Source organism: Haemaphysalis longicornis, unplaced genomic scaffold (genome assembly GCF_048455015.1).
Source record: "Haemaphysalis longicornis isolate Haplotype H1 unplaced genomic scaffold, Haemaphysalis longicornis Haplotype H1 scaffold_9, whole genome shotgun sequence".
Lineage (NCBI taxonomy): Eukaryota > Metazoa > Arthropoda > Arachnida > Ixodida > Ixodidae > Haemaphysalis > Haemaphysalis longicornis.
In genome coordinates, this window is record NW_027526460.1 from 7,263,074 (window position 1) to 7,285,989 (window position 22,916).

Genomic DNA, 22,916 nt, shown 5'->3' on the forward strand with positions numbered 1-22,916 from the left:
GCATACGCTACGCGGATTTGGGCCAGTCATGATCACAACGTTGAAATATTCGTTTGACTGGTTATGCGGTCGTGTTATTTTTCTGCCCAGTTAATTCATGCTCGTCAGCAACAGTGATAAGTCTAGTTCAGAAAGATCATATTGTACTGCGGTGTCAACAGCGCAGTAGTCGCCTCGATGAAAGTCCATCGCGAGCCCGGGTCAGTGAGACATACGCTGTGCTCGCTACGCATTCGACGCCCGCGCTTCCGTAGACATGACTAACTTGTGAACGTAAGGTGGCAATGAAAATACGTATTTACTCACCGATATCGATTTTTTATGTCAATCGGCGCCATACCAGCAGCATTCGCATCGCGCAACTGCGGAATGCCGCCGGAACCACTACCACCACTGCTACAGCTGCCGATAACAGCAGGTATCGGCATCTCCCACTGCAGCGGCGAATTATGACCTAAAATCAACTGTCGTGTTCTTCCGCAGGTGAGAAAAATAAATTAAAGCACACGCTCATACAAGCACTGCAATCGCTAACTTAACGCCAAACCACTACGGTTTGTTGGGTAGCGCACGGACATCAAGCAGGCATGGAAAGGACGGAGCACTTAAGCGCAGCATGGCGGCGGTTGCGGTGTTCGCTTCACAGATGTCGCTAGCGTATTGTCGGGAAAAGCAAATAGGCGGCGCCGCCCACGTCTCTAAAGTAAAATGGTATATATATATATATATATATATATATATATATATATATATATATATATATATATATATATATATAGCGGGAAACAATTTCTTGGACACCGGTAAGTATAATGACGAAAATGAAACACGTCGAAAGAGGACAGGTTTTAACGTTTCGACCGGGGACCGGCCTTCGTCAGAAGGCCGGTCCCCGGTATATATATATTGTAGTGCGAAAGACGAGCAAGTGGTGCGCAGCCACCATGCGAGCACTACCGAGCAACTGATAAGCTACGCGGCCACAACAACCGTCAGCAATGTCACTGTGATTGGCGTACGCCACTCAAGGAGATTGACCACTTGAATTGTGCAGATGACGACGAGGCAGCACGGTGAGCCACCGCAGCGGCATCGCCATCGGCGTGAAGCTCGTGAAGTGCTCGAGATATACTGCCGGCTGGAACACTTATCCGCTTGCCACTTCTGAGTGCCCCTCCTACTCTCCGCCTTCAAGGCAATAAACCCGCATTACATTTTGGTGGAGTGTGCGGGTTCCATCCTCGCCCTGCTCGGTAGCTTCACCCCGTGTACCCGCCAGCCTGGAGCTTCGGAGTCGCACCCTGCTTTCTACCGTTGGGTCCACCATGACTAGTGACGCCCGAAACACGACATCGCCTTCGCCACCGGCTGTCATCTGCTCCGGGGTGATCCGTGAGCGTGAGCCGGCGATGTTCACTGGCGCAGATGACCAGGACGTCGAAGATTGGCTTTCGGCCTATGAGAGGGTAAGCGCACACAATAAGTGGGACGATGCCATGAAGCTAAATAACGTTGGTTTCACCTTGAGGGGACTTGCCGAAAAATGGTATCTCAACCACCCAGAGGATCGCGCAACGTGGACCGCATTCAAAACGAACTTTTCGGCAGTATTTGACCGGCCTGCGGTTCGCAAGCTTCGCGCGGAGCAGTGTTTGAGAGAGCGAGCTCAAAAGGCAGGCGAGAACTTTACCAGCTACATCGAGGATGTGGTCGACCTTTGCAGGCGCGTGGATCCTTCCATGCCTGAGCAAGACACCATCAAACACATACTCAAGGGAATAGATGAGGACGCGTTCCAGATGCTTCTGGCGAAAAACCCTCAGAGCGTCCGAGACGTCATCAGCTTGTTGCAGAGTTATGACGAGTTGCGCAGGCAGCGTCGCCTCACTCGTCGCCGCCCTGTGGAGCGTGAGGAGCCGCTCTGTGGGCTGGCACTCGACGAAAACCCGTCGCTACTGAGCCGCATCAAGGAGTTTGTTCGTGAAGAGGTGGCTCGGCAGATCTCTCTTCTGCCTTGTACATCTCTGCCATCGTCGCCGGTACCAGATCCTTGCTTGTCGTCGCCACTCCGTCGAATTATTAGGGAAGAAGTCGCTGAAGTCTTACCGACAACGCCAGCTGTCCCCCAGACGTTGCCTGTAGCGGCGCCTCTATACGCTGAAATGGCGGCACGGCAGGCTCCGCCCACCGCTTACGTGCCCTTACGCCGCCCGCAGCCGCCGCCTTACCTTCCTCCAGCTTCCTCGGCACCGCTTCACAGCAACCCATGGCGCACGCCCGATAACCGGCCAATTTGTTATTTCTGTGGAGTTCCTGGTCACGTAGCGCGCTATTGCCGCCGTCGAGTCGCGCCGTCCGGAGACGCTTACCGAAGACCAGTCTTTGCTGCTAGCGCGTATACTCCTCCACGTTCGTCCAGCAATGCCGCTGCTGAGCCGCCATATCTCTCGCCTCCTCGCGAAGCACCCGATACCCGTCGGTCGTCCTCCCCTCGTCGCCGTTCCATTTCGCCGCTGCGCCGTCGTCCGAATGCCCAGGAGGAAAACTGATCGCCGCAGTTCCGGAGGCAAGAACTGCGGCGCCGTCGAAATACCAAAGCCCTGGCCTGTCTGTTACGAACGTGATTGAAGTAGTTATCGATGGAATCACCACATACGCCCTTGTAGACACGGGAGCAGCCATCTCTGTTATATCCGACAAACTTTGCCGCAAATTACGAAAAGTGACGACCTCAATATCCGGTTTCCGTCTCCGCACAGCTACGGCGCATCACGTCGAGCCTTCAGCCGTTTGCACAAGCCGTGTCTTTGTGCAAAACGCGATGTATGTAATCGAGTTCGTCGTTCTTTCCTCGTGCTCCCACGACATTATCTTGGGGTGGGACTTCCTGTCGCGTCACCACGCTGTTATTGACTGTGCCCGCGCCGAGATCTCCTTATTTCCGCTGTGTGGTACTGAAGTGCACAAGGTAACCACTACATTCAAGCTGTGCGCCGCAGAAGACTCCACAATCCCTCCAGCCTCTGCAGTTGTCGTGTCGGTAATCTGTGATATGGTGTCTGACGCAACTGTTGTGTTTACCCCCTCTAATCTGTTTATGCGTCGCCAGGGCGCCCCTCTCCCCTACGCCATTCTTGAAATCGAAAATGGCGCTAGCATGATCTCCATCTGCAATACCTCCTCTTCACCCTTAACCGTGCATCGTGGCGAGTCCCTTGGACGCGTCGAAGCTATTGACGCTCGCCTCATAAACGACTTCCCGGATGCATCCCACGTTCTGTCGCTCAGCTCGCTAAGCCCGCCTCTTCCCCGTGCATCTGATTCGGCCGCCTTCGTTCCCTCCGTAGACGACAACCTCGACCCTGTCCAGCGCAACCACCTGCTTACCCTTCTTCACCGTTTCCGATCTACCTTCGACTGCCAGCAAACTTCCTTGGGCCGCACGCAGACCGTCACACATCGCATTGACACCGGCTCTCATCCACCTTTGAGGCAACGACCATACCGCGTTTCAGCCAAAGAGCGATCCGTGATCGAAACGCACGTTGATGAAATGCTTCAGCGTGGTGTCATTAGGCCTTCTAACAGCCCGTGGGCTTCACCGGTCGTTCTTGTTGGCAAGAAAGATGGGTCTGTTCGTTTTTGTGTCGATTATCGACGACTGAACAAGATCACCCGGAAAGACGTTTACCCGTTGCCACGCATCGACGACGCATTAGATTATCTGCAAGGCGCCGAGTTCTTCTCTTCCTTAGACCTCCGCTCGGGTTACTGGCAGGTGCCGATGGCAGACGACGACCGCCCCAAGACCGCGTTCGTGACCCCCGACGGGTTATACGAATTCAACGTGATGCCGTTCGGGTTATGTAATGCGCCTGCCACTTTTGAGCGCATGATGGACGACATTCTGCGTGGCCTCAAGTGGAAAACTTGCTTATGCTACTTGGATGACATCGTGGTATTTGCGCCCGATTTTGACACCCACCTCAGTCGCCTGGAACAAGTTCTGCAGTGCCTTACCGACGCTGGGCTACAGCTGAATGTTAAAAAATGTCATTTTGCTGCCCGCAAACTGACAATTTTAGGTCATGTTGTTTCAAAGGACGGCATTCTTCCCGACCCTGCTAAACTTCGAGCTGTTGCCGCCTTCCCGAAACCGACTACCGTGAAAGCCCTGCGCAGTTTTGTCGGACTGTGCTCCTACTTCCGACGCTTCGTGCCCAACTTTGCGTCCGTCATTGCGCCTCTAACGAAGTTACTGAGCGGAAGTCATGACCTGTCTACCTGGTCACCTGCTTGCGATGAAGCCTTTGTAACCCTACGCCGCTTACTTACGTCACCTCCCATTTTGCGTCATTTTGATCCCTCCGCGCCCACCGAGATCCATACCGACGCCAGCGGCTTAGGTCTGGGAGCAGTGCTTGCCCAAAGGAAGGCGGGATTCGACGAATACGTCGTCGCATACGCGAGCCGCACTCTTACAAAGGCGGAATGTAATTACTCTGTTACAGAGAGTGTTTGGCCATCGTGTGGGCTATTTCAAAGTTCCGGCCTTACCTCTACGGTCGAACTTTTGATGTAGTCACAGATCACCATGCCCTTTGTTGGCTATCGTCGCTGAAGGATCCCTCCGGTCGCCTTGCACGCTGGTCCCTTCGCCTTCAGGAATATGACATCCGAGTGATATATCGGTCTGGACGCAAGCACAGCGACGCAGATGCTTTATCTCGCTCACCTTTATCCACTGATTCGTCCGAAATTACGGCCATTGATTGCATACAGGCATCTGAGCCACTTGAGGACATGGCAGGGCAGCAACGCAAGGACCCTTGGATATCTTCCATTTTTGACCTGATTTCGAACCCTACGGAACGTAGTGCCTCGCGGGCACTGCGACGTCAGGCCGTGCATTTTTCCATTCGTGACGGGCTTCTGTATCGCAGGAATTACCTCCCCGAAGGCCGCAAGTGGTTGTTGGTGATCCCTCGCCACCTACGCTCTACAATCTGTGCTAACTTCCACACGAATGCGCAATTCGCCCATGCAGGAGTCTTTAAGACGTACCAGCGGTTGCGGCTGCGCTACTTTTGGCGAGGAATGTATTCCTTTGTAACGAAGTTCATCAAATCATGCCGAGAATGCCAACGTCGCAAGTCTCCGCCGCAGTCACAAACCGCCCCGTTACAGCCTTTGCCCTGCCCCGCGCGCCCTTTCGACCGAGTCGGGATAGACTTATACGGCCCTCTGCCCCTGACTGCGGCCGGCAACCGGTGGGTTATCGTCGCCGTGGATCACCTTACGCGATACGCTGAGACTGCGGCCCTACCGGCTGCCACAGCGCGCGAAGTTGCTACCTTCATTTTGCACCATTTCATCCTGCGTCATGGAGCACCACGAGAACTTCTAAGTGACCGGGGCCGTGTCTTTTTGTCAGAAGTGGTCGAGGCTCTCCTGAAGGAATGCAACGTCACCCACCGCAGCACTACAGCCTACCATCCCCAGACTAATGGATTGACGGAGAGATTTAACCGCACCCTCGGCGACATGCTCGCTAAGTGCGTGTCTTCGGACCACTCCGATTGGGACGCGATTCTCCCCTTTGTGACTTACGCGTACAACACTGCGACGCAGACTACTACAGGGTTCTCGCCGTACTTCCTCCTCTATGGCCGTGAAGCATCCTGCCCTCTCGACACCATTCTACCCTACCGACCCGACGCATCCGAATACACGCCTGTTTCTCAGCTCTGCAGCCACGCTGAGGAGTGCCGTCAGCTTGCTCGCAATTTTACTTCCGAGGACCAATTCCACCAAAAACATCGGCGTGATGGTGACAACCCACAAGTGGTTTTTTCTCCCGGCTCTCTCGTATGGCTTTGGGTACCAGCCACTACCCCTGGACTTTCTAGCAAGCTCCTTTCCAAGTTCCATGGGCCGTACCGCGTACTCGAACGAACCTCCGCCGTTAATTACGTTGTGGAGCCGCTCACACCATCGTCTGATCTACGCTGCCGCGGCCGCGAAACGGTGCACGTGCATCGCCTCAAGCCGTACTACGACCCTTCCGTCGTGACGTGCCCTTAGGTCGCCAGGGTGGCTCCCTTCCCGGTGGGGGGTAATTGTAGTGCGAAAGACGAGCAAGTGGTGCGCAGCCACCATGCGAGCACTACCGAGCAACTGATAAGCTACGCGGCCACAACAACCGTCAGCAATGTCACTGTGATTGGCGTACGCCACTCAAGGAGATTGACCACTTGAATTGTGCAGATGACGACGAGGCAGCACGGTGAGCCACCGCAGCGGCATCGCCATCGGCGTGAAGCTCGTGAAGTGCTCGAGATATACTGCCGGCTGGAACACTTATCCGCTTGCCACTTCTGAGTGCCCCTCCTACTCTCCGCCTTCAAGGCAATAAACCCGCATTACAATATATATATATATATATCAAAGTTGCAGTCCTTATTGCCAGTGCTGTTTGGCGTTTTAACAGTGTTTTATAGAGCCGAATGAGGTATGATTGACTTTTTTTTATGCAGGTATCAATAATTGAAAATGCAAGTCGAGAAAAAATGCGCCGCTTACGGAAAAATACGGCGCATTTTTTCTCGACTTGAATTTTCCATTATTGATACCTGCATAAAAAAAAGGCAATCATACCTCATTCGGCACTATAAAACACTGTTAAAACGCCAAACAGCACTGGCAATAAGGACTGCAACTTTGATATGTGTCGTTACGGAATCCCTCGTCTCGTACGTCTCTGTTCTACAATATATATATATATATATATGAATATATATATATATATATATATATATATATATATATATATATATATACAGGGTGCTACATCGATAAATGAGCGTCTTTACAATCTTTGACGTTCGTGTATGTGCTTGTGACTTGCCAGTATGAGATATTTTGCTGCAGACGAAAAGCAGCCCGTTCGTCTGCAGTGAATAATCTTATAACTGCACGTCACAAGCACAGAATAACAAAAGTAAAATGAGACCAAAGCAACAGACGTGAACAACGAATCGTGAGCCTGATTTCGGAAAGCTTGGTAATCTGGCACAGCAAACGACAGATGATCCGAAAGCAGGCGAAAAAAAAGATCCAACTTTTATTAGTATTGACAACAATGAACCCTGGAGACATTTATTATTAGTATGGGCAGTTATGGAACTATTTGTGATAATCGTAAACTAGTGACGAAGACACGTTTTTGATCTTCCACCACGTATTTGGTTCCGTGCGTTTCGTTCGCCGTACGGCTGGTGGCGCCGCCGTTCCAAATTGGGCATCAACGTCCAAATGGGCCACCATTTTCCCGTAGGCAAAAATCGCTTTCGTTTATTTTCTGAATAAGCAGGCCAGTGCCGTTGTTGTTTTTTTTTTGTGTGTTAAACAAAATATACCTCAAAATGCGACATTCGCAAACAGAGCAGCGGTATGCTCAGGAAATTATTTTATAGGCGCTCATTTATTGATGTAACACCCTGCATGTATACAGTAAACTTCCGTTAAGACGGACTCAGTTAAGCCGAATTCGCGGGTTTGCCGAGCGAAATCGGTACGCTCGACTGGTTTTCCACATACTCAATGGAAAATAAAAAATCCGCTTAAGAAGAACCACCTCAAACGCGTTCTACATGGTGCGAATTCGCAGGCAAATCCGCACCATGTAGAACGGGCTTTACACGTACTCTTTTCTGTTAAGACGAACGTTCGCAGTGACCGCCACTACTGACGCTAGGACGAGCATTTACACGACCGAAGGGAAAGCAATAAAAAGAAGGAAAGTGCGGCAACAGAGCGAAAAATTACAGAAGAAAGCAACAGAATGTGAAATATAGGCAAAGTGAAAGGTGTCACACGTGATATAATGTAAACGACCGCTCGACAGAGTCATTTTATTAGGCAACCGCAATTTGTCTTTACGTAAATGGTACAGTACATTGTCCGCAACTGCTACATCAATGAGAGCGAAGCGAGTGTACGTAAACCAGAATGAATTATTCGGCGTGTGTGCTCTAGAGTGTGTCTAGATCTAGTAAAAGTACACAGTGACAAAGTGTCAGGTGGGATCCTCCACAAGTATTTATTTACAGTTCATTCAGACACTCGGAACACTGAACAACAAAAACACTGTACGACGGTTCTGAGCTGTAATTATTCGAGATAGTCGACGCGCAAAACATGACGAAAGTGATCGTTTGGCACAGCCCTTCAATGGCTCACATTTCTCGAAGTCTGCCGCTGTTGCAACAGCGGCCATGCTTTTAAGGTGCATATGGTGTGATTACCTAGATGCAAAGGACAAGCTTTAAGGTCATTAAAGCACTCGGAAGATTATGAACGCTCTTGCGAACTAAACACGTTGTCCCTAATCTACAGCCATTGCTCATTTAAGCTCTTAACTTACACTTAATTGCTCAATCATCCGGGTAATCTTATTTTTATACCCTTAAACCCGCCATGAAGACAAAATACAACTTTGCTCAATTTCAAACAAGTAGCCCTCGGCAACTCGCTCGGTCCCTTCTCCGAGAGACTTTTGGCAACCGGAAACGGACACGAAATATTTAAAAAAATTTAAAATTTCGCGCTACATGATGTCAGCAGTGACACGACAGGGGTAATACTAAACTACCGAGTTATCAGTGCGTTAACAGCGCGTTAGCGCTCAATTAAAAGGGTCACACGTAACTATTGGCGCCAAAAGTAATCGGCCGGTTATGTTTCTTGGCGGTGGCTTTGGTCGGCGGCCCCCGATAACGCGTCCCTGTGACGTCACAAGGAAAAGCCGGCGAAAAAGTGGCCACTGAGTCGCCTCTATGCAACCTGATTTCCTTACCATCTAGCTTACTTTTTGAAAGTTTGCGTTAAAATTGATACCATTGCTATTGGGTCAGTGTAGTCTTTTGCGCTAACCAAACTGTCATTTTGCCTTCATTCACGGCCACTTCGCAAGCCCGAAGGCATTGCTAAGGGGTTGAGACGTCGAGTAACAGTGTTTCCCAGGAATACAATCGAACATAAATGCGATTAAAAGAAAACATGACAGCGCACGAAATACAACCAAATATTTTTTTTTTGAATCGAAACAACACGAAGAAACTCTACACAAGTAACACTGAGTTCAAGGAACTCATGCTAAACGAACCAAGGTTCTGACGAAAAATAAAATAGCTGAAACATCAAAAGCACCCTCTCAGCGGTAATACAAGGCTAATCTTCTATGCAAAATACTTTCCCAGGTTACGTCTAAAACCTTCATTTTCGCTTCAGGGGGCGATATCTTTTGCCGTAACTTGCCCTATGGGGTTACGGCAGTAGGAATGAACGCTGACTTTCACACCCGGTCATGGGGGCTATCGGTGACTGTGGTTTAGGCGGGATGATGTTTTCGTGCGGCGGCCTTAGCGATGCGGTCCTTCGGTGTGGCCAATGTTGGACATCTTGATGGAGGCATAGACAGAAGCAAGAGCCAAAAGGGAGAGGGATGGTTTGAGAGCGGCAAAGCACCGTCGTTATTGATTTCTGCGAGGTGATGAAGCCTGTGATGGTAGTGCTTAGGAGATCGACCAATGTACTTTAAATCCCTATGCCTTTTTTTTTTATTTTGCCAGAACAGACCGTCGTACACATTTCAGAGAAGTCAGGTGTATAGTTACTTGCGATTAGAGAGTATACGCTGTTAGTATGAATTTGTTTATGAATATGAATCCAGCTTTCATACATGATTCTTATGACGGGCGGTAGAGTAATTATGTAGAATGGGGGAGGGGGATTCATGCTGATTGCCATAGAAAACCTATTGAGTGCACGGTCTTTCCGGCCAGTTACTTCTGAAGGCTAAAGTCTGTTGTGCTCATTTTAACTCTGGGGTTCCGACAAATTTACCATGGGTTTAAAATTAATGCGTACGCGTTCGGTAGCAAATCACGCACTACAAGCGCAGATATCAAAGAGCTGAACAAGGCGTCTAACTGCGCCTTATAACCGGATATTTTCTCCGCCAGCGTTGGGGGAAGGGGGGGGGGGGGGCAAGGAGGTTATGAGACCCGCATCAAAGACACTGGTCAATGGTTGAGAAAAATGTTCTCTGGCGACTCCCTACGTCGTCTTTTTCGCCCTCTCTAGCGCCGGTTTCTCCTTGTTGCGCCTGGAAATGTACGTCCTAATGTAGAAGTTGAGGAACAGCGACAGACCCAGGAGGTCTTGCGCAACTGCCACGTAGGAGAGGGCTCTGGGGAAGCCGCAGTCGTGGAATATGGGTATCGACATGTGCACAGTCATCACGACGAACTGGACGATCTGCAGGAGCGTGAGGTAGCGCTTCCACCAGAGGTACTTGCGCACGGAGGGGCCCAGGGCGGCCAGGAAGTAGTACGAGTACATGATCACGTGCACGAACGTGTTCAGGCAGCCGTGCAGCATGGACTGGCCGTCGATGCCGAAGCTCAGGTACAGCCAGCTGTCGAAGACCACCAGGAAGTGGTGCAGCACGTGCAGCACGGTGATCTGCGACGTCTTCTTCCGGGCCACGAAGAAGAACGTGTCCAGGAAGTCCACCATCCTCACGAAGGCGTACAGCCAGCTGTAGTAGAGGAGGTTCATGTCGGTTTCGCTCCTGCGCTCGTAGTCGATGCCCTGGCAGAAGAGGCTGTAGCCTCCGCCCAGGTAGGTGTGGCGCAGGAACTGGTAGCAGAAGAACACGTTCACGACGGCGCTGAGCGCGTTGAAGATGAGGATCGCCCAGGTCAGGTCGAACGGCTTTCGATCCTTCATCCATCGCGGGCCGGCTGCCGTGACGATGTAGACGTAGCCGAAGAGCAGCGAGAAGACGATGCGGGCGTCGGTGGCCACGGGCCATCCGAGGGTTCTGGGGTCCCGCAGCGACGACAGGTATTCCAACATTCCGGCCGAGGAGGACACAGCGAGCGTTACGTACGATGAATTCATCGCGGCCCCGCTAAGTCGGCTGTGGTGACGGTTTCAGTAGACGTCACAGAGGCTCGCAAACACCCGACGAGAGGGACTCGATCCCGCGTACGTTTGTCCGCCGTGTATGGGAAAGTCGTTCGCTACTCTTTCTTTTCAATCACGACCGCGCTTCCACCACCCCCAAACCCGTTCGGAAAGGGGCGAAAGAGTGGTAAGTCTATACTTCGAGGAAACGTTGCCCCGGTGAAGGCTTTGCCCCTCCGCAAAATTTCGCTCATTGGCACACGCTTGCGCGCGCAACTTTTGGCTCAGGAGTTTGGAGGAAAGAGCGGATCTGCGCGAGGAAGTGCGCGTGCGTTCTGCTGAATGCCTAAACGCTCATTAAGAACCTCCTCGCTACGCTGCGCCCCTCACCTGTTGTACTCGATACGGCAGGAATAATAAATTCGGCCAAGGCTACGAGCACTGCATAGCACTGCAGCTTGCGATCTTTGCGGACACATATTAGAGATGGAAAGCGTACCAGTGGAAAAGGGTCAATATTACAACGCAGCACATCTTACTTTTCCCGATTCGTGCGCTTTCGTGCTCCAAAAGGGGCGCGAACACACGTAAGAGACTTATCACGCTCTCAGGGCGAAACGCAAGCGCAAGAGTAAGATTTCATTCCGTTTTTTTTTTGTTGGTGTTTATTTCTTCACCGTCCTAATCATATTTGCTATTTATTTCATTTCATTTCATTTATTTCATCCTTGAGTGCCCGAGGCCATTACATGAGGGAGGGCAAGGAACGAGGTACAGCGCAATGTCCAAAATAATGCACACAAAAGCAAAAGAAAACGCACAGAAAGCAGGATCGAATTCAAAAAGAGAGTAGAACAACAAAAACGTGAATGCTGTGTGAGAATTATTTTAAAAAATACATATATAAGAATTACAAACTAAGGGTAAGGACAGATCTAAACTACAGCACAAAAAATAGAGGTGGTCAACTTATTAGGAACAAGCAAGTTGTACAGACAAATGGTCGGTGACCTTAGTGCGGAACGTTTCGTGGTTGGTGCATGATGCGCAGTGCTCCGGTAGGGCATTCCGCATGACTATTGCGTACGGAAAAAAATGACGAGGTAAATGTCGATTTATGGCCGGCGATACGAGCAATGGGACTGCAGTGAATTTAGGCGTGCTGTAGTTCTGTGCGCTGGTTGAAGCAATGGACGACGTGAGCGGGGATGATAAAAGTAGCTGTGAAAAAGGCATAGACGGGCAACAATTCGGCGGGATTCAAGCGTTGGAAGGGAGAGAGAGTGTTCTATTGCAGTGACGCTGGTTCTGTGGGAGTACTGCGAAGAAATGAAGCGGGCGGCTCGGTTTTGGATGGACTCACGTAAAAATTTGCTGACCTACTTGATATTTACGTGAAATACGAAAATAAGAAAACAGTAAACGGGCAGCATGTTTCAGTTTTTATGCTTATTTGTATGTTTGGGTTCTTCAATACAGCGTTATTGAGCCGATAGCAGTCGTCCCGAATGGTTGTTAGTCTGTTCGTCAGCCTGTTCCTGTCGCACCGCAGTACCAAAAAATCGGGGCGATCCCCCTTTCAGAGGAATGCGACAGAACGACGAATGGGATGACAGGTACACGCGCGCACGTACGCACGCACACACAAACACACGAACACACACACGCGCACACATACACACACACGCACACACACACCCCACACGTTCTCCAGTGTCGAGTCGCATCCCTATGCCACCCACCATTCCGTTCGTGCCGATGACACTGCAGGAACGGGTGATCATAATGGTCACGCTGACTATTAAACTGTCGCAACGTAAGTACGAACGAAAGGACAGATTTTTGTTTGGAGTCAGGCTTACATGATATTCTGTGTAAAATTTTAGAAAAGAAAACGTGGCATATTGTGCGCTCATTGGACGGATGTTGCGTGCGAAGAACAAAGTTTGTACGGAGAGCATATATCGTGAGCGCGACACGGAGCTCAAGCTGCAGTGTAGGGTGATCGGTATTGTGGGGTCAATGCTAGTGGTTTTCCCATATAATTGCATAATATTGCCTCGTAAGCAATTAAGGTTGAGAGCTAGGGGTCGGAGCAAACGGCTCTCGCTGGGAGTGGGAGGCGCGACGGCAGTCACGTATCTACATCTAATCACTCCCAGGCGGCACATCAAAACATTATTCGGTGTCTCCAACGGTCGCGAAGCGGAATTTCAGAAGGTTCCGCACGCATGTATTCCTCACGGTTTCATCGGCGCCACCCGATGCCGCCCAGCAACTTTCGTTTTCGGTGAGCCCAGCTGTGCTCTTCAATAGCACACGCACTAGCCCACCTGCAGCGCACTGCGCCAGCCGCGAAAAGCAAGGAAACATTTGCTCGTCCGCGCAACGCCTCCCGCGCGTCCCATTAACGGGCTGCGGGGCGCGAGTGCCAATTAAAGCGGCACGTCAACCTTGTGGCCGATGGTGAACATTCGAGCGCCGAGGAAAGTTGTTGCGTATGAGAGGCCTGGCACACGTCTTCCTTCATTCGCAGAAACGCTTGCGTGGCGTGCGCGCAACAGTCACAAGTGCTGCTCCGCGCCGCCAGGTGCTGCGAGTGTGCCCGGTGCGCTAGGGTGCCTGGATGTTCCTCCTCGGGCGAGGAGGAACATCCAGGCACCCTACGGTGCGCTGTTGCAATGGGCACTGATCAGCGACTATATTGGTTATGCTAGTGTCACTAGATACTGGATTATGCGAAGTATATTCAGCAGACCTCGGGCCCGATTTTCGATTTCACAACACCTTGATTCCTTGGTGCGCGATTTGCTGCACTAAATTGCTGCACCACGACACCTATGTGAAGGCTAAACCGCGATCGCTCGCTTCAGTGAATTCATTTGAAATCTCTACCTCTACACTCAAGTAATTAGCTGCGAGTTTGTCGTGTTGTTTTAAACAAGAAATCGGCGTCGTGTGCACGTAAGGGTTTGAAAAATTCCGCGTAATTTGACGCCTAGTTTGCAGAAATCGCCGCGAAGCTATCTTTTTGTTGTTTATTTGTGGTTTGAAGGAAAATGGGTAGGAAGTGCAGTGGGGTTATTTTTGAGCTCGGCAGCTAGAGAGCTCAGCTGCATACAACGCAGTGCGTGGGAGGGGTAGTAGAGGAGACTGTAAGGATAGGGGAGAGTGTTATAGAGATAGCGAAAGCGAGAAGAAAGAATAAAAGACAAGGCAGGGTCAGTCCGGGCACATCAGTCATTATCACAGCAGTCCGAGTTACAGCCGCTGCGTGAGGCCGGATGGGTGAATGCTTCCCGTCGGGTTGACTAAATTTTGAGGAAATCCCAAGGTGGAGTAAGTTTCTGCGAAGGATGATTTGACATCTACCTCAATGCAGCCGTACGGCTACAAAGAAAAGCTCTACAGCTTTCTCTAGAACTTCGCAGTTGTAAAAAAAGTTCGCTCTAGTTCAGGATCTTGGACCAGGACGAATTTTTTTTCAACTGCGAAGTTTCTGAGAAAGCTGTAGAGTTTTTCTTTGTAGCCGTACGGCTACAAAGGAAAGCCGTCCGGCAATCCCGTTGGGTTACCGGACGGAAGTATAGGCAGGTTGCGCTGATGCTTGCCTCGCAAGCAGCAGCGCCGTTTTCTTTATCCTGGTGGTTCGGGGGGTCATTTCTGTTGTGAAAGATGCCACGCATATCACGGGCTCGGCTCGTAACCTTCATATTACGTAAGTGTCGGCGCTCTGTCCCAGACACCAACAGTCGGAATTATCACGAGTCACGCACGGGCGCCCACTTAAAGAAGGTATCTAAAGTAACGTCATGATAACAAGGCCGAGAAGAACGAACAGTGCCGCAGACCAAAATACGTCATTTGCTGCTATTGTAGCCGACCACTCAGATTGAAGATATTACAAATGGCAGGGCGGAACCGATGCATTCATCGCGGCCGTCTTTCTTTACACCGTGTCACAGTGTCAACCCCATAGATCGTTGGCACGGCACGCTCCTTCATCGATGCCCTAGCGTGCGCTGCAGACAACTGTAGTAGGAAAAGTGCTGCGCTCACAGCGGCCTCTGTGCGGTGCAACGTGCTTATATTGGGATGCCAGAACAGAAAGTATTCTAAATATTCAAGCAAAAGTTGATGCTAACAAAGTAAATTCGCACACATTTCTGTAGTTGAAAGCAGCGTCAAATGGCGAGTATTGAACTGAAGAACATCACGGAATAGTTTTATTTGTGCCTACATTTTTTGTTCAGTTTTTATTTCCTTCAGTAACGCAAACCGGCCCCCTGTTCTAATGTTAAATTTCAAGCTGTATTTGCATTATCGCTTTCATGGTGATAGTCGTCGCCACGTTGTCACATGCTGCTAGGTACCCGCCGTTTTGCCGTAACCGTTGGTTACGCGATGAGGTGCTGACAGCAAAACGCTTTGCTCAGTGCAAAAACACAGTACTCAAAGAGCATACTACCGCTAGTAAAGTTTGGTGGCGGGCTAGTTGGCATAGCATGGTTGGGGGCTCGCGCTGGAACGTATTACGGAGAAAGACAAAGCGCAAGTTTTAAAGCGGTAGCCTTCCTTGGGCTGCTGGTGATATGGGAGGCTGTAAGCACTCTGCTGATCACCAAGGTATGAACCAGACGGCGAGTGACCTCGTCTCTCATTCGTGCTCTGTTATTTGTTATTCTTCTGGTAATTCGGGTTATTTGCTAGCCCTTGCTTTCGCCCACAAAGACAAACAGCAGGATAGCCTGCACATCATTACGGACTCCAAGCAAGCATGCTACGACTAGGTTAAGCGAAGAATGCCACCAGTGGCAGCAAACCTGCTGAACAAGATCGAGGGAAGAGCCCATGGAACGCGCAGGCTGACTTGGACCCCCGGCCACGAGGCACTGCTGGAGGACGGAGCGGTTGACACCACTGCCCGTGAATCGACAAACCGGGCGGGTGACAACACGTCGCTTTTCCCCTCACTTCCCAACGGCTATGTGGTAAGGTTAGAAGCCCTCGGTGCAGCCAGGGCACTCTATCCGCCCCCTCATGGAGAGGTAAACGCAATGGAAGTCACCTCCTGGAGACAGATTCAAACAAGTACTTATCCAAACCCCCACAGGTATAGCCTCATGTACTCTGGAAAATATCGCCCAGATTGTCCAACATGCAGCCGCACACTATACCACATCACCTGGGAGTGCAACAGCGATTGGTGTGCACAGGGAACACCAGGGAAAAAAAATTGACCGATGGGAGGCAGCTCTGTCCAGCTCGAACCTAAAAGACCAGATCCATTTGGTCAACCGGGCCCGGGAACAGGCCAGACTCAGTGTTGTCCTGGACTGAGGACCCCAGCCATCAGCGATACCGAAAGTCTTGTGTTTCAATAAATGTTCATTCATTCATTCATTCATTCTTGGGCTGCTTAAACCCCAGTATGTATGTATGTTTGTATGTATGTATGCATGCATGCATGCATGCATGCATGCATGCATGCATGCATGTATGTATGTATGTATGTATGTATGTATGTATGTGTGTGTGTATGTATGTATATATGTATGTATGTCCGTCCGTCCGTCCGTCCGTGCGTCCGTCCCTCGGTTCAGCATTCCGGCCAAAAGTTACAAGAATACTGGAATTAGGATTTTATATAGGAAAAACTTCACCAAACCACGAATGTGGAAACACACTTCATACTTGCCAACATTGTTCAGCGAAAAAGAAAACATTTGTTAGGCTTGTTCGAGGTAAAATATCAATGCATACGTGGCATTTCTAGTGTTCTTTTAATTAAATATACGTGGCTGATTGATTTTTGCGATCGAAAATAAGAAAATACGCGCCGAAAAAAGACACTTTGGCACAAAAACACGAAGAGAGCATGCGGCGAGTTTGGACGTCGTGACGGCGTTTCAAGTTCACCAACAACGAAAAGTTCCCTTGAATGGCGCGCGCACAGTGGAACGCGCAAAAATTGAATTGATTTTAACGAAGCCGCTCCCCCGTGTTGATCGTGGGAGGAGAGAAACAGGAGGGGGAGGAGCGGGAGAGGTGGCCAAGAAAGAGGAGGGAGGCGTTTGCGTGGCAAATGCGGCGCAAGCTCTCCTACAGTATTCTGACGACGTTTGCAGGGGAGTGAGCAGACATGAGGCCAATTTTTTTTAAATACGAGCCTTTCTTGTGCTACCTAAACGTGGAATTTTGGTCTGCTTGTCTGTCTGTCTGTCTGTCTGTCTGTCTGTCTGTCTGTCTGTCTGTCTGTCTGTCTGTCTGTCTGTCTGTCTGTCTGTTCGTCCGTCCGTCCGTCCGTCCGTTCCTCGATCCAGCCATCCGGCCAAAAGTTGAACCAACTCGCCAACAAGAGTGTATACAGTTAAACCTAGATGTAACGAACCTCTACGTAACGAATTCCTGGATTTAACGAAGTTTCTCAATTTCCACCCTCATTGACGCCCATGTGTTTGCGACCTCTATGTAACGAAGGGTTGTGACGGTTAACCTCGATGTAACGAATTCGCAACGCTGATGAGTCAAGGTTCCTTGCTTGTTTTCTGAAAAATCGGCTGGAGAAATGCACTAATTTGAGGAATTTCGCGCGCACCGCATTCTCGTGCGTTTCCACGTGTGAGTGCGGTGTCGGTTAGGTGCTAGGCCTGCCTGTCGGCGTGTAGTTGCGTGTGTCCCCTGATGTCTGTGGTATAGGTTTTTGGACGATTTCTGCTGCCTGAACACGAGAAAATTTGTCTTTTCAGCTACCAGCTACCATCCCTTCAACAATTTTGACTGCAGAAAAGAGCATGAAGTTCGCAAAAAAACGCCCTTTCAGCATAAGTTTGGTTCATGAAACGTGTTAAGGCACCGAAAAGTATCAAAAATAAAAAGTAATACTTAGTTACTTTTTGTGAATTGATTAATTGATTGATTGATTGATTGTAGGGCTTAACGCGCCGACGCAACGCAGGCGATGAGGCGCGCCGTAGTGGAGGGTTCCGGATTAATTTTGACCACCTGGGGATCTTTAACGTGCGCCGAAATCTCGTACACACGGGCGTTTTTGCTTTTCGCCTCCATCAGAAAAGCGGCCGCCGTGGCCGGTTTGTGTATCCGGGGGCCGTGTAGTAGCAGCAAGCGCAAATCACGCAGTTTTTCAGTTTGAAAGATATACTTGAACAAGGGTGGGTTCAGCATCACTGATGCCTAGCATATTGGTTTCGTTTCTGCGTTATTCTCGTGAGCTTTAACTCGAAACCTGCTTGTAACGAAAACGTGGATGTAACGAAAAAAAATTCGAATTTTTGCAAACTTCGTTATATCCAGGTTTAAGTGTATAGGCTGGTGCAAGTCATACATGTCCCCATCATTTAGAGCAAAGGATTCCTCAGGCAAATCTGAGGCAAAATGTCAGTACTTGAACGGTGGTCCCCCCGTTCTTCTAGTTGGTTGGTTTTTTCGATAGCGAGGGGGAGGGGGGGGGGACAGGGGAAACGCGTTAAGCGTTAAAAATGCCGCGCAGTGGTTATGATTTCGACTCATTTCCACTTCGAAACGCGTTGGGCATGAATGAACTCGGTCCCAGCTGCTGCAAGTGTTAGTTTTTTTTTAATGCAGAGCATTTCAATAACTCACGATGTCACCCGCGTTGTCCCGTCGTAGTCCGCACCGTCGCTGTCCGCACCCCTCCCCCTACACTATATAAAAGAAAATACTATCCGGCGCCAGGTTTCGATCCCTCGACCCTGCGGGCGGAACGCAATGTACATGGTACTCTACCCACTGCGCCACAGAGCCGACAGAGAATGGGACGCTACGGACGCGCTTTATATTGCCGCGAACCATACATTGGGTTTGTTTATTTGTGTTTTGCTTTTACCGCCCGGCTGCGCCGGTCTGTGTTATCTCTGCGCCAAGGGAAGCGCGTGTTCCATTCTTTCTTTCTGTGCCGCATGTGTTATCTGTTGTGATAGGGAGAGCATTCCGATCTAACGTGAACAGCCCAGAATAATCTTCTTGGATCTACTATGTTCTCGATGCGAATCGACGTTTCGAGAACCACGCGCGCCAAAAGATAAAAAGCCTGCAGTGCGGACGCCGGGGCATTCGATTCGACGACACTCGCCTGTGCAAGTCACTTTGTTGACCGCTGCTTCGCCGCCTCTGTATTCTTTTGAGTTGTTAGGGGAGCACAAGTTCGCTCCAATAAACGTGTTTCTCATTCAACACCACTGCATCGTCCTTGTCTTCGTGACATCTGGTGGAGGTGCGGGGTACGCACCCTTCATGCCCACTACAACCTCGAAAAGCCGCCAAGCCAGTCCAACAAGAGCCAGCCCCCGCCTGCAAGATTTACCGCCCGAGTTCGGTCTTCTGCCAGAAGGGCCCAAGAGAAGGAACGCTGCAACCAACACCATGGTGCAAGAAACAACGTCGCCAATCATCCTGCAGCAGCCCCGAGAACCGCCATCGTTCCGGGGAGCCCCCGCTGAAGACCCCGAAGAATGGTTGGAGAAGTTGGAGCGCGTCCGCATCTTCAACAGGTGGGACGATGAAGAAACGTTCCGGCACGTTTTCTTTTACTTGGAAGATTCGGCTCGCACTTGGTTCGAGAACCACGAGAGCTCCTTGACAAACTGGGCTCAGTTCAAAAGCGAGTTTACTAAGACCTTCACTACCGTCGTGCGGAAAGAAAGAGCCGCCCTTTTGTTGGAAACGCGCACGCAACACCCCAACGAAGGTGTCGTGATTTTCGTTGAGGAGATGAAGCGACTTTTTCGTCGTGCGGACCCTGAAATGACCGAGGAAAAGAAGCTCAGGTTTCTAATGCGAGGAGTGAAGCAAGAGCTTTTTGCTTGTCTAGTCCGTAACCCTCCGAAGACAGTGGCCGAATTCGCGTCTGAGGCGGCCGCGATGGAGAAGACGCTAGAAATTCGAACCAGGCAGTACGACCGCCCTGTCAACGCGCTGTTCTCGGAGACCATCGGTGCTGCAAATGGAAGCTCCGATACATTGCGAGAGACCATCCGAGCAGTGGTCAGGGAGGAGCTTCGGAAGCTTTTTCCAACGACGCCGCAACCTCAAGTGGCTTCCCTGACCGACGTAATCCGAGAAGAAGTCCAAAACGCACTGGGAACTTCTACGCCGTCGGAAGCACCCCGCGAACCACAAGCCATGACCTACTCCTCGGCTGTTCGTCAACCCCGCCCTGCTCCAACCCGTCGTCAAGAGGCTGAGCCATACCGCCGTCCAACGCCGCCCGCCCGACGCCCTGTAGACCAATACCAGACGCCAAGGAAGACCGACGTGTGGCGAACGCCCGATAATCGCCCGCTGTGCTACCACTGCGGAGAGGCCGACCACATCTACCGTCGCTGTCCCTACAAGAGGCTCGGTTTGCGAGGGTTCTCCGTCGACGCCCCACGCCCCCGATACGGCCAGCGCCCTGCTGAGATCGAAGAATACCTCTCCAACACCAACCGAGGACCAGCCCGCTTCAACCGTTCACCGTCGCCCTACCCGTCTCAGTCACCAAACCGCCGCAGCACTGCTGACTTCTCACGTGGAAGGTCCCCCAGCCCACGCGGGGGAAACTAAAAGCAGCAACTTCGGGAGGTAAAGTTGCACAACGGCGGAAAAATGAAAACCCTCCAACGACGCAGCGACTCGCTGAAGACCATCATTCACGACATGCCCTCATCCCGACGACCCGACCTAGCCCTAACGAGACTCCTGAACACGACGACAGCTACACGGCGCGACGCGTACCCGACCGGACCAAGACGTCCGTTGAGAAGACGACGACAACGACGATGCACAGTGCCCGACCATCAACACGTACAAGCAGAGATACGACGCCCCGACGAACCCGCAACTCGAGGACGACTGCATCTGACGTCAAGGTGTCCATCGACGGCTTTGACGTAGTCGCCCTCGTAGACACGGGAGCTGACTATTCGGTAATGAGCGGACCATTTGCGTCTAAACTGAAGAAAGTTATGACCAGATGGGACGGTCCGCACATACGCACAGCAGGAGGCCACCTCGTGACGCCAAGTGGAACGTGCACATCGCGCGTCACCATAGACGGCACAACGTACCCTGCGGCGTTCGTCGTTCTGCCTAACTGCTCCCGCGACGTGATTCTCGGAATGGACTTTTTGACGGACAACGGCGCAATAATTGATCTGCAGACCAAGTCGATAACATTTTCCTCCAATCACTCCACGACGCCGCAGCCGAACCCCGATCACCGTGCTGCTGTCAGGATCGCCGACGATCACATCACCCTGCCACCCCGCGCAAGCTTGATGATCGCCGTCTACTGTGAGGATGCTGCTTCTGACATCGACGCTATCGTAGAGAGTGATCGAAGGTTGCTTCTCGACCGCGGTGTCTCCGTCGCAAGAGGCATTGCGCACTTTAGGCAACGCCAATCTCACGTTTTGGTCACTAATTTCACCGAAGAGTACCAGCATTTAAACAGGGGAGCTGCAATTGCGTTCCTCGAAGAAACGCAAGAAGCAAGTGATGTGATCGCAGTCGCCGACTTTGAACGCACACCCGTAGAAACATTCAAGCTCCCGCAGCCATTCGACATGAATCCGGCGTTACCGCAAGAACAACGGAAAAAATTATTGGCTTTGCTGCGTCGCTATAGCGAATGTTTTTCGTCGAGCGCAAAACTACGTCAGACCCCTCTAGCGAAGCACCGAATAATAACCGAAGATGGAGCCCGACCTACCCGACAGTCACCGTACCGCGTCTCTTCACACGAACGGGAAGCCATCCGGACTCAAGTCGACGACATGCTGAGCGATGACATTATACAGCCATCGAAAAGCCCCTGGGCTGCGCCCGTCGTACTCGTAAAGAAAAAAGACGGCACATTAAGGTTTTGCGTTGACTACCGGCGACTGAACAAAATCACGAAAAAGGACGTGTACCCCCTCCCCCGAATCGACGACGCCCTCGACCACCTCTGCCACGCGAAGTACTTCTCATCGATGGACCTGAAGACCGGCTACTGGCAAATTGAAGTGGACGAGAGAGACCGAGAGAAGACTGCATTTATAACCCCAGACGGCCTATACGAGTTCAAGGTGATGCCGTTTGGGCTGTGCACAGCACCAGCGACGTTTCAAAGAGTCATGGACACTGTGCTAGCTGGCCTTAAGTGGCACACCTGCCTCGTATACCTCGACGACGTAGTGGTATTCGCCCGGACTTTCGACGAACACCTTGCAAGGTTGGAGTCTGTACTCGAGGCCATTCGTACGTCGGGGTTGACGCTGAAGCCTGAAAAGTGCCGTTTCGCATACGGGGAACTCAAGTTCTTGGGCCACGTCGTCAACGCCGCGGGAGTCCTACCTGACCCGGCAAAAACTTCAGCCATTGCGAACTTCCCAAGGCCAAAAGACAAGAAGGGCGTGCGGAGATTTCTCGGGCTGTGCGCATACTACCGGCGCTTCGTCGCAAACTTCGCACGCATTGCAGAGCCACTCACGCGCTTGACGAAAGATAGCACCCCTTTCAGCTGGGAAAACGACCAAGAAAAAGCATTCGGCGAGCTGCAAAAACGCCTGCAAAGCCCGCCCGTGCTCGCTCATTTCGACGGAAATGCCGAAACGGAAATGCATACGGACGCCAGTGATATAGGCTTGGGTGCCGTCCTTGTCCAAAAGCAAAGCGGCTGCGAAAGGGTAATCGCCTATGCTAGCCGTGGTCTGTCGAAGGAGGAGAAAAACTATTCTGCCTCTGAGAAAGAGTGCCTGGCTATTATATGGGCGATTTCAAAATTTCGCCCATACGTGTATGGAAGGCCATTCAAGGTTGTAACAGACCACCATGCGCTGTGTTGGCTCGCCAATTTGAAGGACCCCTCTGGCCGTCTTGGGCGGTGGAGCTTGCGCCTGCAGGAGTTCGACGTTACAGTCGTTTATAAATCCGGCAGG

At 51.0% G+C, this 22,916-nt stretch overlaps 2 protein-coding genes and 1 pseudogene across 3 annotated transcripts in view; 2 read left to right on the forward strand and 1 right to left on the reverse strand.

Annotated features, from left to right (window-relative positions):
* LOC144153913 (uncharacterized) overlaps positions 1 to 22,916 on the forward strand; it is a 444,120-nt gene that overhangs the window by 388,442 nt on the left and 32,762 nt on the right. The window lies entirely within an intron of this gene.
* LOC144152497 (uncharacterized) lies at positions 1,326 to 3,533 on the forward strand. The gene is made up of 2 exons (XM_077683774.1): positions 1,326 to 2,195; positions 3,516 to 3,533. The coding sequence occupies exons 1-2, from the start codon at positions 1,326 to 1,328 to the stop codon at positions 3,531 to 3,533; spliced, it is 888 nt and encodes a 295-aa protein (XP_077539900.1).
* Positions 8,078 to 11,206, reverse strand: LOC144153830 (very long chain fatty acid elongase AAEL008004 pseudogene; annotated as a pseudogene).

Coding starts and splice junctions, on each gene's coding strand:
- LOC144152497 (XM_077683774.1), top strand. CDS start 1,326: ATGACTAGTGACGCCCGAAACACGACATCGCCTTCGCCACCGGCTGTC.